At 39.7% G+C, this 13,643-nt stretch overlaps 1 protein-coding gene across 1 annotated transcript in view; it reads left to right on the top strand.

Annotated features, from left to right (window-relative positions):
* The window catches only part of CPXM2 (carboxypeptidase X, M14 family member 2), a 79,813-nt gene that overhangs the window by 24,143 nt on the left and 42,027 nt on the right, over window positions 1-13,643 (top strand). Inside the window, exons 2-3 of the mRNA XM_074908487.1 lie at window positions 2,122-2,231; window positions 9,582-9,721. Of these exons, the coding sequence (XP_074764588.1) occupies window positions 2,122-2,231; window positions 9,582-9,721 (250 nt within the window). The remainder of the gene's footprint in view (window positions 1-2,121; window positions 2,232-9,581; window positions 9,722-13,643) is intronic.

Raw genomic sequence — 13,643 nt, 5'->3', positions numbered from 1 at the left:
TACCAGTACCTGTAGATTTCCCCTTGGCCTTGTTAGGTATAAACTGAATTAAATGTTATTTTATGAAGAGAATACATAAAAAGCAACTTGCTTTTATTTTCAGCTCACACCTGGCATGGGTACTTCTAGGTAGCTTTTGAGTGCCTGGGAACGGTGAGACTGTTCACAGAGCAAAATATACCCAAGAGCAAAAGCATTTGCATGATTACACTGAGATTGATTCCCAAACCTGTATTGAGGACTGAACATGTTAAAGAAAAGCAGACAGTTCCCAGCTATATAATTTACGCTCAGTAGAGATCTGTCAGAGCCTGAGAATTCTTTCAGTTGGAGTATGGTGAAGGATGAAACACTCTATGAGGAAATGCAATTAAAACAATCAGCCAATGAAATAAAAATCCTCTGAGCTATTCCTTCTTCTGTCTTTTCTTATACATCCTGTCTCTTCTCTGTTTTGGATAATTAGATTGAAAGCTCTTTGAAATGAGGAACTGTCTACATTTTGTCTCGTGAAAGACTAAGATCACTGTTGGTACTTTAGAAAATACATTAATATTTAACATTTGTCTTCACTGCCTCTGATGGAGATATTTGGCCCCGGATTTGTGTGAGAGCTTTCCTAGGGATGAACAAAGAACTACTAGTGTGAACTGACAGCATGTAACATTTTTCCTGAGGGATTTTTGGTTGTTAAGAGCTAAGGATGAGCGAGGAAGTCTCATATGTTTTGCCAGTTTGTGCGCAGTAATGCAAAACTACACCTGAAAGTTAGACATGGCCAGGATGAGATTCTCAGGTATGTACACACATGACATTTTGGTGAGTGATTAAAAAATATATATGGAAGTGGGATACAGGCATAGGAGTGAGCTCCTAGACAAATCTCCAGCAACTGTGGCACAAGTGAGACCACGATCCCAGCTGTCAGGTGAGGAGGGATGGTTTGGAGACTGGAGGGGTGGCCTGAGGACTGGAAATGTGGCCTGTGCTCCATGGCTGGTGCTTGTCTCCTGTCTCTGTCACAGCTTGTTGTGCAGGCTACAACAAACCTCCCACACTCAACTGCAGAAAAAAATCTGTCCTCTATCCAAATGCAGAAGTGATATGGCCACGGCAGTGCAAAACCTTGTCTAACCTTACAAGAACCTGATCTAAATAATAATATGACACTGCTTTCCACCTCTGCCGCATGCAGACTTTCCAATTCCATGGGCGTTGACTTAAGAGTCTCTAAATTGTGCTCTGTTGTACAACTTAGGTGCTCCCAAAGTGTCTCTCGGTGCTTTGTTCACCTCCTGTGAAACACTGAGAGTGGGTCCTCACCATGATATCTTGAGGATAAATATGCTAAGCATTGCGAGGGGCTTAAATGCTGTGGTGGCTGGGGTCATTTCAGAGCAGGATATTTTTCTAATCATCACAAAGTAGACTCTTTCCAGCACCTTATCTTCCAAAGCCAGAGCTCCAGGCCTTAGTTTGCTGTGCTGCTGGCTGGCTGCTGAAGTAATGTCATCTGCTTTTCTTTCTTCAAGGCTTTGCACAATTTTGGAGCTTAGAGAGACTGCCCCTTGTTTCGAAATTGCCCTTTTTGTGCTTAGTCATTATGTCTGCAGAGATGGATGTCCGGCCTCCCAGACCTCCGTAACAGATGCTATTGTGCAACGCGAGGGACTGGGATTGAAGTTTCCAGAACAGATTTTAATTAGAAACATAACTTCATACAGTAGCTTGGAATGAGTACAGGGAGGGGAAAAATCAAAACAAGAAATGAAAAAGAAAATGCCAAAAAAAAAAGAAAAATAAAAGGCCATTTTACTGGCTTTTTGTACTGAAAAGCACTTGACAGGAAATACTGTGCATATCTGTGAAAAACTGAAGTGTAGGGCAAGCAGTAATAACTGAGACCCTCAAAAAGATCCTCAGCTGGAGTAAATCAGCATTCCTTCACTGGTTTGAGAGCTGCCATTTCTCATTGACTTCAGTGATGCTGTGCTCATTTGCACCAGCTGAGGACCCCAGTTAATTTGGCACAAATTGAAATCCAGGAGCTTTGAATACTTGTTTGTTTTGTGTGTTTGGTTTTTTTTCTTAATTAATTTTAACCCATCTTTTGTTTCATAGATTGTCCTCCGCTTGGTCTAGAGACATTAAAAATTACTGACTTCCAGCTCCATGCCTCTACAGCAAAGCGATATGGCCTTGGGGCCCACAGAGGAAGGCTTAATATTCAGGTAACATCAATTTTTCTCCTAAGTGGGAGAATGGCTTAAGGTTGTTGTACAAAGAGACCCAATGGATGGTTATCGGTTCTGACTACTTTGTCAGCTCATGTAATTCAAATGAAGGGAAAACACTGGAATTACAGATGTGAATAAGGTTGATGGATAACCTTTACATTTGTGAGGCTTAGTTAGGAAAAAAAAATCCAGATTTAGTGTGCTGAGTGTTCAAATCCGAACAGACTTCTATGAGGAAGCAAAGGTAGAAGCAGCCCAGAGCTGCTCCCTTCCCAGCTCCCTTAACAATCAGCCTGAAAGGAAGCTCACACAGCAACTTGCTTTTTTGTTGTTGTTTGCCTGTAGTTAATGACAATGGTTAATTGGAAATGTGGTTTCAAATAAAGCACTTGCTCCAAGGCAGTTTTTCAGAGGCAATGATTATACTACCAAAAAATTCTTTCATTCAGAAGTCACTAGCCTACAATCTGGTTTAGCTTTATTTCTTTAATATTGAAGATGTGCTTAGAAGGACCAAATTCTGTTTTCCACTTTATTAGTGCTGTTTTCTGAATTACAGTCTGTTCCATGAACAAAATACTACTTTTGAATAATAGAGTACAACTCAAACTCATAAACAGGATATTAACACCAAGTCAACAGTGAAAAATCTCTAAAGTTTATTTATTAGTTACCTTTTATTATTAGACCCTCCCTTAGAATTTTTTTTTTTTCTCCATCTGAAGGGGTTTGTTAGTTAATGAATTAAAATTTGGGACTAGGAAGGCTGAGCTCTAATCAGCAGTGCAATTTCAGATGGTGCCCACTGCAGTGTAATGGTGGGCAGATGCTGGAAGGAGAGACAACTCTTAGGTTAAAATCCCACTGCCCCCCTTTACTTTAGCTTCTTCCAGTGTTTCTGTACAAACAGCTCTGTGAACCTCTCTACAGAGAAAAAAAATATACTCTATTTTTTCCCTCGTTGTTTGTTTTAATGAGTTGATGTTGGTCAGAAAGCTCTGTAAACCACTTTGCTATGCAGCTACATAAAGAGCAGAGCCAGCTGGAGGTGAATAGCAAGACACAGCACAGAGGTAGGAATGGTCTCCTCCAAATTCGTGTGCAGGTGCAGCAGGTTGGGTGCAATGTGAGGCCTTATCTGCAGCCTTCATACAGAATTTGTTTTGAGATCTGAGTGTCACCTGTAGCCTTCATCTTTCATTTCTTTTTTAATCTGAGTGAGGTAGTTTGCTGCTTCATTTTTCTCTGCTAGGAAAAAAAAACCCCACATGAACACAAAAATGGCATGCAGATGATATTCAGATAGGTTTTATAGGAATGTTTAATTATTTTACCGCAGGTTTGTTTATACGGTGGCATAAAACCAAGGACTGTGAATTCTCTGTTGGTTGTGGCTCCTCATCTTTCATGCTGGTGTTGAAGTCCAGTTTATTTAAACACAAGGATAGACTCCCGGTCTAAACCAGATGTCCTGTCATCACCAGTAACACTGCATTAAAATAAATAGAGAAGTGTGAGAGTCTTACTTATGGATGATGTTTCCCCTAAGTATAGTCCAGAGCTTCCAGCAGAAGCTGAGGAGACAATCTTTTCTGGGAAGTAAGGAGAAGTGAGGTGCCACCCAGCTCTTCCTTCTTGAAAGCTCCTGGGGCTCGGGTGACACCACGTGTGTTTCTTGCAGTGTCCTGTCTTGTAGGACCTCGGAGCCAGCACTTCTCCCATCCCACTATGCCCTAATGCTTATAACTGAAATTCTTCTGCCAGGTCTGTGCCAGTGGGTTCTTGCATTTATTGTGAGAATAAACTCCCCACCTCTGCGGCACAGGGGTGGTTGTGCCCTCCCTGGAGTGCTGCGCAGCGACTCAGGTGAACGGACCTTCTGTTCAGCACAAATTGGGTTTTTGCTCTTCTTCATTCAAAAATGGTGCTTTTCTTTTCTTTTTTTTTTTTTTTTTTTCCTGTGAACAAAGGCTTCAGTGTCACACTTCTGCTTGATAATATTTTAGTGTTCCTGAGCTTTAAAAATTCTGCTTGGATTGATTCTCCTTATTATCCAAAAGCTTTTTTTTCCTCTTTTCTGGTATAGGGACTTACCTGATCCCAGGACTGGGGGATGTTCATATACAAATAAGCCAACACCTGGCTTATAGTAAAGTGACTTCTCTGGCTTAATTTTCTTGTTTAAATGTAGGCCTGTTTCTCTGCTACTCCTTTACCTCTAATAAAGATAATTAATCATCCTCAAATCAAAAGCTTTTACCCTTACTGAAAGCTTATCTGTATAATATAGATGCAGTAATTCCCTAAGACACCTGACCACTTAGTGTTACCACTATGACTGGATGAACTTGCACTTATTTTTCTTTAGATACGGTTTCTTTGGAATTAGTTTAAAATTAGTAGTGCTTTCAAATTTATCAAAGCCACTTAGAATTTGCAGATCTCTTCCCTGTCACTTGGATTTGGTGGTTAATTTTACTTTGCATCAAGACTTCTGAATTTCAGTAGCTTTTAAAAGATATATGCTTATAACAAAGAGTAGGTACTACAGGGGACGGACGTGTCAGATCATAGAATCATTTAGGTTGGAAAAGACCTTTAAGGTCATTGAGTCCAACTATTAACCTAGCACTGACAAGTCCACCACTGAGCCATGTCCCTTAAGCATCACATCTGCATGTCTTTTAGATACCTACAGGGATGGTGACTCCACTGCTTCCCTGGACAGCCTGTTCCAATGCTTGACAACTCTTCCCGTGAAGAAATTTTTCCTAATATTCCATTTAAACCTTCCCTGGAGCAACCTGAGGCCATTTTCTCTAGTCTTATCGCTTGTTACGTGGGAGGAGAGACTGACACCCCCTTTCAGGAGTTGTAAAGAGTGATCAGGTTTCCCTTGAGATGGGTAACAAGGACCCTGGTGATTTCTCTTTGCTGCTCGAGAGGGCAGGTTCACAGAATCACACAGATCAACTAGGTTGGAAAGGACCTTGAAGATCATCTAGTCCAACCGTTAGGTTGCAGCATGCTGCGGGAAGGCAAAAGGCAGTGGTATTTATGCGGCTGTGTTTTCATGCTGTTTAGTACTGCACATGAAGAAAACCCCTTGGCCAAGTTAGAGAGACTCTGATGTTGCTGCTGAAGTTTCACCAGAACACTATGCTATATGTATGGTGATGAGCAATTTTATGGGCTGCTGCCCCTGTGGCATGGTCTGGGTATCACCGCAATGCCATCACGGTATTCATGTGACTATCGTTTTCCTCCCCCAAATAAGACAGAATCTACATTCTGCTCAACCTCATCATCTGATGCAAAGTTAGCTGAGAAGCTTAGGGCTCACCCCAGGTAACTGGCACTGCTTCAATTCACAGGGAATTTGCAGAATAATGAAGGTTTTTCAAAGGCTTCTGAGGGTTATTTTATTTTCTTTTTAGATTACTTGAAGCGTATGAAATTAGTCGGTATATGCTTTATTCCAAAGAAGGACAGACTTAGCAGGGCTGGATAAGACCTTCTAGAAACTGCTTCTCTTGTGACCTTGCGCTGTGCAGGACCTGATTTTGCTCCCAGTCCTGTATGACCTCCTGTATGACCCAGTCCTGTGACGTCTTGAGGGCAGGAGCAATGCTACTAGAGCCCTGTATACCAGAGATCTAGCTTGCAATTGCAATAGTGCCACAACCAGTAGTAATTTAACCTCATCAGGAAAATCATAGCATAAAATAATATTCACTGAGGCGCTCTGCCTTCAGGGGTAAAAGTCATTAGTATTTGTCACTTGTACAATAATTAACAGTGGTTAAAACCTGAAATAATTAGTCAGGTTATGGTTCTTCTGCTTCCTCATTTTCCTGGTTGGAGAATTCCAAACAACACTGATTAACCAAGTAATGCAATCGTGTATGCAAACAAGCAGGATGTATTGCTTTTTGTCTTTTCAGTTCTTTGTTTCACTAGTTCCTTTTGAAAAGCTCCGTTATCAAAACACAAGCACAAGACAAAATTATTAAAGTTCTACTTTTAACCTGTTTGCTTATTTCTTCTCTACTGGCAGTGGTTGCTATAAATATCTGTGATGAGTAATGCTGCTTTTTTTTTTTTCTCCCCTCCCAAACTTCCAATGGTAAAATAATGTTTGCAATCACCCTACGAGGAATGGAAAAGAATTTAAGGAGAAGTGGTTTGATATTAGGTATATTTTTACTGCTGCTCCAGCTGACTTGTGGCAGAAGACTGAAATTTCTTTCTTCATTTAAATTCATTTAGGTAGTAATATCTTTCTCCTCATTATAGAATAAGACTTTTGGAACAGTGGTAATGTGGGAAAGTGTTTATTCTGTTTTACACGTCTCTAATTCAGAAGAGAAACATGAATTAAAATCAGAAGTCATATTGTTTGTGAAGGAACCGTAACCTTTTGGTTTCCCTTCATCTTGGTTTCTGGGTACATAATAAGCTGTTGATTTCTTTTATTTGAATTACAATTTTAAACATTCCCATCTATAGATAACTTATTCAGGAGTCACAGAAAAAAAGGCATTTCTTTGTAAGACACTACATATTGAGAAATATTTTTGCATTTGGCCGCAAGTGAAATATGAACTGGGTTAGACTTTGAGTTGTTCTAAAAATTCAGTGAAGGAAAAAAGGTTTTTCTTAAGACCTAGTCCTTTCAGTTTTCATTAGCTCCTTCACTCTTCTACTTATGAAGACAATGTGCTTAAAATATATAGCTTAAAGTTATGTATGTTATAACTTGAATCAATTATATCTGTTAATTCAATATAAAGTTTTAAAATTCAAGTAAACATCTTACTGAGAAAAGGTGTCTTGATCTATATTATTTGATCGAATATTTGACGATAATTGTTCCCATCTTTCATTTTCTTGGGAAAAATTTTCATTCCTGAATTGTAATTTTAACTACTAAATATTTGATTAAGTTTATAAAGTTTTTTCATAGAAACAATATTTTGAAGTGGCTATAGGGCAAATTTAAAACCTCAAGTGCCTCAAGCAAAAATACAGACTTGAAGCTTGAAAAGAGACATTTCAGTGTAAATTTATTGGAAGTCTTTTCCTCTGGAAATATTTCTAATAAGAACTTCTCATTGATTAAACTTTTTTTTTCTGGTAGTACTCTGTGATAGTTATATGCAGACATCTGCTTCTTTTTACCTGGTAAAAATATTCTTTTAGCTTCAGAGAGATTGATGTCAGAAAATAAGAAAGCAGGAAGAAATAACAGCACAGTTTCTTTTTTCTGTTATGTTTTCTTTGTCCCTATTTAAGGCAATAGTATTTTGTGTGTAACTGTAAACATGTCCTTTAGACTCCCCATATTTGCTATACTACTCAAACACATGCTTAGTCCAGTTGAAACCATGGAGCGTTATGTAATTTAAATTGGTGGGGGGTTTTTTTGCAAATAAGCTCCTTTTTCTCTGCTTCCCTCTTCTCACTGTAATGTGGAGGAGACCTTTACACCCTGATGAGCATCACACCAGTGGGAAATATCCTCAGTCTGAATGAGGACCAAAGGTGTCTGCTGAAGTAATGAAAGATCTGGGTACTTAATCTGCAGAAATTGGTGGAATTTCATCAGTGTGAAGGGGATTAGCATGATGCTGGTTTAAGGTGCTCTGCAGATCTTAACGCTTCCTGTCAAGCATTGGTTTTAAACCCTAAGGCTACTTCAAATTCCATCTTATTTTAAAATGCATTGCAACCTTTTCTTGTAAAAGGTTATAACTCAGGTCAGTGATCATATTTATATTCTTATGTTTTCCCATTGTTCAGTTGTCCTTGAAGAATTTATCTTCCATTGTTAATAGTCTTTCTCTGTATCTTGTAACTTGATTTTTATACAAACTTCGCTTTAAAATATCAGAGTTAATACACAGAAGTAGGTGGCTTAATGTAAATTTGGTAATTGCAGGAAAACAAGTAATTTTAAGCTGCCCTCTCTCACATTTGTACACCCGAGAAAAGAAGGAGTTTTACCAATTAAATTTAGGAATAAATTAAGTTGTTTTGCAGCACTTCCTTCAGGTGCCACCAGAGTTGAACTGGGAAAAGGGATTAACAACTGCGTCTTCTGTTTGTGCATTAGACCCAGCCAGTGTCATTTTGGTAGAAACCTTCTGTAAAAATGGAGCTAGACAGACCTGTCAATCTCTGCCACTGTAACCCAGCTACGACTGTAATATCTGCTAATACTGCTCAGTGGGAACCTGAGGGATAAATCAGGAAATTTAACTGGGAGTTGTATTCTTGGGTCCTTCACTTGCATTTTGTATATACACACACCAATCAAAAATATACCACCAAACAGGTAATAGCTGTGTACCAGAGCTTTAAGATCTGTCTTTAATGTAAACTTACAAAGTTTTCCAGACTCTTAATTTATATTTGTGAAATATTTAAGGATATTCATTCTTGGAATTGCATGGATGACAATGGTAAATCCACATTAAATACAGATGAAATATCATAAAAATACACATAGCCTCAGAGGACGATATGGAAAAGCTTCTGTGCTCTATATGGCAGTAGCCAGCTTGGTGCCAAACATTTCCTGGGCTTTAGTGACAAGATAAATATCTGAAGACTTCGAATGCTATGTTTCTTTAAATGCTATTTCAGATGTATTTAGAATACAGCTTGCTCAAAATACCTTGCAGCTATTTCTCTGAAATGTTGAGAAGGTTGTTTGTGGTGTTCTTGCCAACATAAACTGGGATAGAGATTGGTACACAAGTAGGAGTGCAGCTGGGCATTCCTAAATTTTTGACCTTTGATATTAATTTGCTTACGGCTTGAATATCCCTAGTGATGAATACTAAGAGTTCTGGGATTGAAAATTGGTGGGAAATGGTATTACAGGTTCCAGATGCCCTACACTCTCCTTTACTGCTTCTAGGAGAAGGAAGATTGCTCCAGCACTGATCATTACTGACACGGGTTGGGGATGGCTTTTTAGGACTTCCATAACTCTGAAGAACATGTGGACAATTTGTTCTGGAAAAAGGTTCTATCGGGTCACAGACAGGTGGACTGAACTGAAGCTCTGTTGATGCTCGCTCACTCTAACTTAAGTTTTATATGTAACAGTTCTTAGTTTTTTGAAGGGACTCTGCACAATTTCCCTCCCTGCCTTCAGTAAGAAAATATTTTGGTTGCTCCATATAGCTGTTGAGAATGACAGTCTCAAGGGTCTTAAAAGAGAGCCAAAGGAGTAAGTGGAATGAATAATGACTTTGTGTTTTCTTTTCTTTTTCCCATGAAAGACCTTCAGTATCTTGGTTCTGATTTATGAAGACAGTTTTGCCTTCTTTTCAGGCAGGTGTTAACGAAAATGATTTTTATGATGGCGCTTGGTGTGCGGGAAGAAATGACCCATATCAGTGGATTGAAGTAGATGCTCGAAGGCTAACAAAATTCACTGGAGTCATCACACAAGGAAGAAACTCTCTCTGGTCGTAAGTAAATGCTTATATTTCTCCATGAGATTCTGAGCTTTCAGACCGAGGAATTCATGTTGTGTTGTGTTTTGGTTCTTCAAGAAAAAAAGAAAGAATGGAAATGCTGTGTGACATCAAGTAATTGAATGAAGAAAAAGTAAAAGACAAAGTCCTTTTGTATGGTGTAAAATACAAGTTTAAAGGCAGCAAACATTTATAGTCATTATCTGCATCTGGCAAAGGAAGCACCATGGTTCCCTCGGATTATACATCTTTATCTACACCTTGTCAAATTTGTTTGTGTTTCTAACTTCCTAATTATTTTTCAATATTTAACTTGATCAGTTTATCATCTTAAAGAATGACCAGTTATCTTTGAGATTTCCTAATACATAGGCAGCCACCAAATAACTGGTAAAATTCCAAAACAACATGATTTTTAAGTGAGCAGTTAAAGCAGATTTTAGATCTATACTTTTTTTGTTCTATAGAGGAATTTATAATATAACCAAAACCCACACCGTATGTGTTGACCAGGACTGCAGTGTTTGGTAGCAAGCATGTTGAGTTGTGTTTACGGATGCTAGGAAAACTCCACGTCATTCAAGCCTGCCTGCTAAAAAGATTTAGAAAGGAGTGCTTGCCACTATAGGGCACCTGCCTTGCTGCATTGGTCTAGGGAGACAATCCAGCCATGCATAGCCCAGGAACTCAGGTTTGGTCTGATAGTGCTGCCCACTTCCAATGCTGAAAGCCTTTGTGAGCTCTCTGGTTACTGGCTGTGTTACAGAAGGAGTATATGGCACTGGGAGATAACCGTTTTGCTCAGGTTTGTGTGAATTTACTCATTTGTGACCTACTTCTAAGTGTAGGTCCCCAGATTGCTCTATAATAAAGCCAGTAAGAATGAGGTGAGAATTGTGTATGAGGAATACAGCAATCAGCTGGCATGAACAGGAGGTGATGGTTTATTTTTTCCTGATCTTTACAGTGTTTGTTCAGTCTCTTAAATTCTTGAGTCCCATTGCGTTATGTGAGCAAATAATCCCACTTGTGCTGCTACACCTTTTGACCACATATTCAGGAGATGGGCAGCCTTAGATGCATTCTGATCAGACCTCTCAAGAGAATGAATGTGCCATATAACAGGAGGCAAACCAGAAAAATACTGCTATATCTATGAAAAAAAAAAAAAAAAGAAACAGTCTTTTTTTCCTTCTATAGTTTAATTTCTATGGGTTTTTTAAACTTTCTTTTAATGTGGCTGTGGGAATAGGAGCCTTTTTGGCAATAAGGTTTCTATATTTATTACACATTGTTCTGTGTTAGGTAGATAATTACTGTGGCAAAGTCTCATTCTTTTCTATATTCATACCTTGACATTGCTGTTCATATCGACACCAGTGCTGCACTGCTTTGTCTTGTCGTATTGCTATTTTTAGTTTGGCTATATTGTGAGCTTACAGCAGGACTTGACACTCTATTTATAGTTGGCATTCACAGTTGGGGTTTTTTGGCCTGGTTTATAAATTACCGGATCCTGGTTTTGCCCTCTTCTGCCACAATGAGTTGATGGGCAGATCCCCGAGGGTCTGCAGTAGGAGCAGGGTTGATGCTGGGAGAGCAAGTACAGGCTCCTCATAGATTGTTACTTAGATTTGCAGATAAACAGGCCCATTTCTGCTTCATAGGAGCAAAGATAGTTTCAACTGGACTAGCTGCACTGTGGGACAGGCTAATGTCTCCTGGAAAACACGTCTTGTAAGATTGAGCTCTGCCCCATGGAGAGGCCAGGGGAGTGGGAAGAAATAGTCCCAGGAAGGAGTGACCTCCTTCCCTGCCTCCAGTTCACACACAGGGGGCTGCCATGGAGGTGGCTTTTCTAGTTAGAGTGTGATGGTCTTCATCTCTCTTGGTGTGTCTTGATACAGCCTTGACTGTGGGACTGCCTTCCCTCAAGTCCAGCTCATTTTCTCTCTCCCTTCATCAGACTGAGCAGATTAAATCAATGTAGTTGACGTTTGTGTGCTCTGCTCCTGCATGTGTAAGTCCTTAGATTTTAAAATTAACTCGGTACTTCCTGAGGTACCAAAGTAGGTGTACATGTTTTCAAAAGAGTTTAGGCTGATGCATGCAGCCCTCATCTGGGCCAAGAGTGTTGTTCCTGGGACTTCCAGGGACTCGGCACCTGGGAACATCATACCCAGCAAGATAGCAGACGCTGCTTTCTGAATTACTCATATTGTTGCATTTGAAAGGTAATCGTCTCAGTATGGCTTTCTGCCTCAATTCCTCCGGCACTCAAGAAAGTGAGAGAAAGGGAAAAAACCATGAAATGCTGGTGTGTAGAAGAGCTATGCAAAGGGAAATTGAATCCAGACAACAGTAGACCCTGAGCTTGGAGCAGAAGTTGCCTTGGGATGGGGTTTGGAGGCACTGGTGGAAGCTTTGGTATTTGTGGCAAACTCAGGAGACAGTGACCTGATGGTAGTCATAGGGGTTGCAGGCAGTGAATTGTATTTTGTAGCCAAGTCCAGGAGAAACTGGCTGGTAGAACTTTTACTGGTGAGGGCAGGTTCTGTTCTGAGTGTTTTGCTATAATGGGCACTAGAAGCAAAGGAGACTCGTTACCTTCCTTCTCTTATACTTAGCTACTGACTGTGATGGTATCAAAAATGGCTGTTTATGATATGAAAGTTTGTACAAAAAGATGCCATTCTGTTACCTGAGGCATCTGCCTGACTTCATGCAGTTATGTGACAAGAATATAGTGCTTTTGTAACTAATAGAAACATATGTTGGAGACTAAGCTTGATTTCAGGTAGGAGAGCCAAAAACCACCCCTCTTATCTGTGTTGTATTAATTCAAAAGGCTGCTAAGCTTGAGAGCCAAGGTAAGATTTTTATTTAAGCCTTGGCTACTTTCCCAGCATTATAAAAAAAAAAAAAAAATCAAGACACTAGAATATATGCTAAGTTCACTAATGCTATTATGTGATAGTGATAAAGAATCAGAAAAGCAAATTTTTTTCCCCTCTTTGTATTGAATAAGAAACTTTAACAAAGTGGAGAAAATTACTTAACTGAAAGTCCTCTCTGAGCTTCTGCCTAGATCAGATTTGTGCCTGTCCTGGTCCTGTTTAGCTTCCTGCTGCTGAATTAATGAGGACGTGTAACGTGACAAGGGAGGACAGGCAAGGACACCCTGCTGAATCTTGTATCAGATAACTTTACCCCCCACTGCAGGGCTGCAACATTTGAGTTATTGGCAGCCTGGCCTTTGATTCTGCTTGTATGTCTGATGCTGTAGCCAGAGCTAGTATACTGGTGGTGGAAGCAACCCTTTACTTTATAGCAGCACTGGCAACTGCAGTCTGGTTTTGCTGATGGCCCACTCCACCCAGAGACAGTCTATTTGCATCCATCTTTGCTTTTTTGTTGTTGTTTTTTGAGCTTTATAGGCAATGTTGAACTGAAGGTTACACTTGACACAATGCAAAGACCACAAAAATGTATGGGGTTGTCACTTCATCTTGGCAGGAACTGCTTCACCTCAGTTATTCTTCTCCCGGTTTCACCTGAAAAGTTGCTATTTCTTGTCTGTCTTCTCCCATGGGGCTGTGGCTCTGCTTGCCTGTCTAGGGCTCTTGTGTTTGAGATATGAGAGCCTTGAAGAGGGAGAGGCCAAGGTGCAGAAACAGCTCTTGAAAGCACAGATGACCTAACTAAAGAAACAAGGAAACCATGCTTGGTTAGTAACGAATACTTGAATTGTTCAATCACTTCCCTTTAAGAAAAAACCTTTCCGAGTCAAATTTTGTGCTCGAACTACCTGGCTGTGAATGCCATGATAGTCACATAGAATCAAATCTTTCTGCTTTTCTTTTTTTCCTCCCGTAACAAGCAAAACCAGGCTTTGAACAAAAACTTCTGAATTTGA

This window comes from Athene noctua, chromosome 5 (genome assembly GCF_965140245.1).
Source record: "Athene noctua chromosome 5, bAthNoc1.hap1.1, whole genome shotgun sequence".
Lineage (NCBI taxonomy): Eukaryota > Metazoa > Chordata > Aves > Strigiformes > Strigidae > Athene > Athene noctua.
The sequence above is the reverse complement of the archived record's forward strand: the minus strand, read 5'-3'. Positions and strand labels throughout refer to the sequence as shown.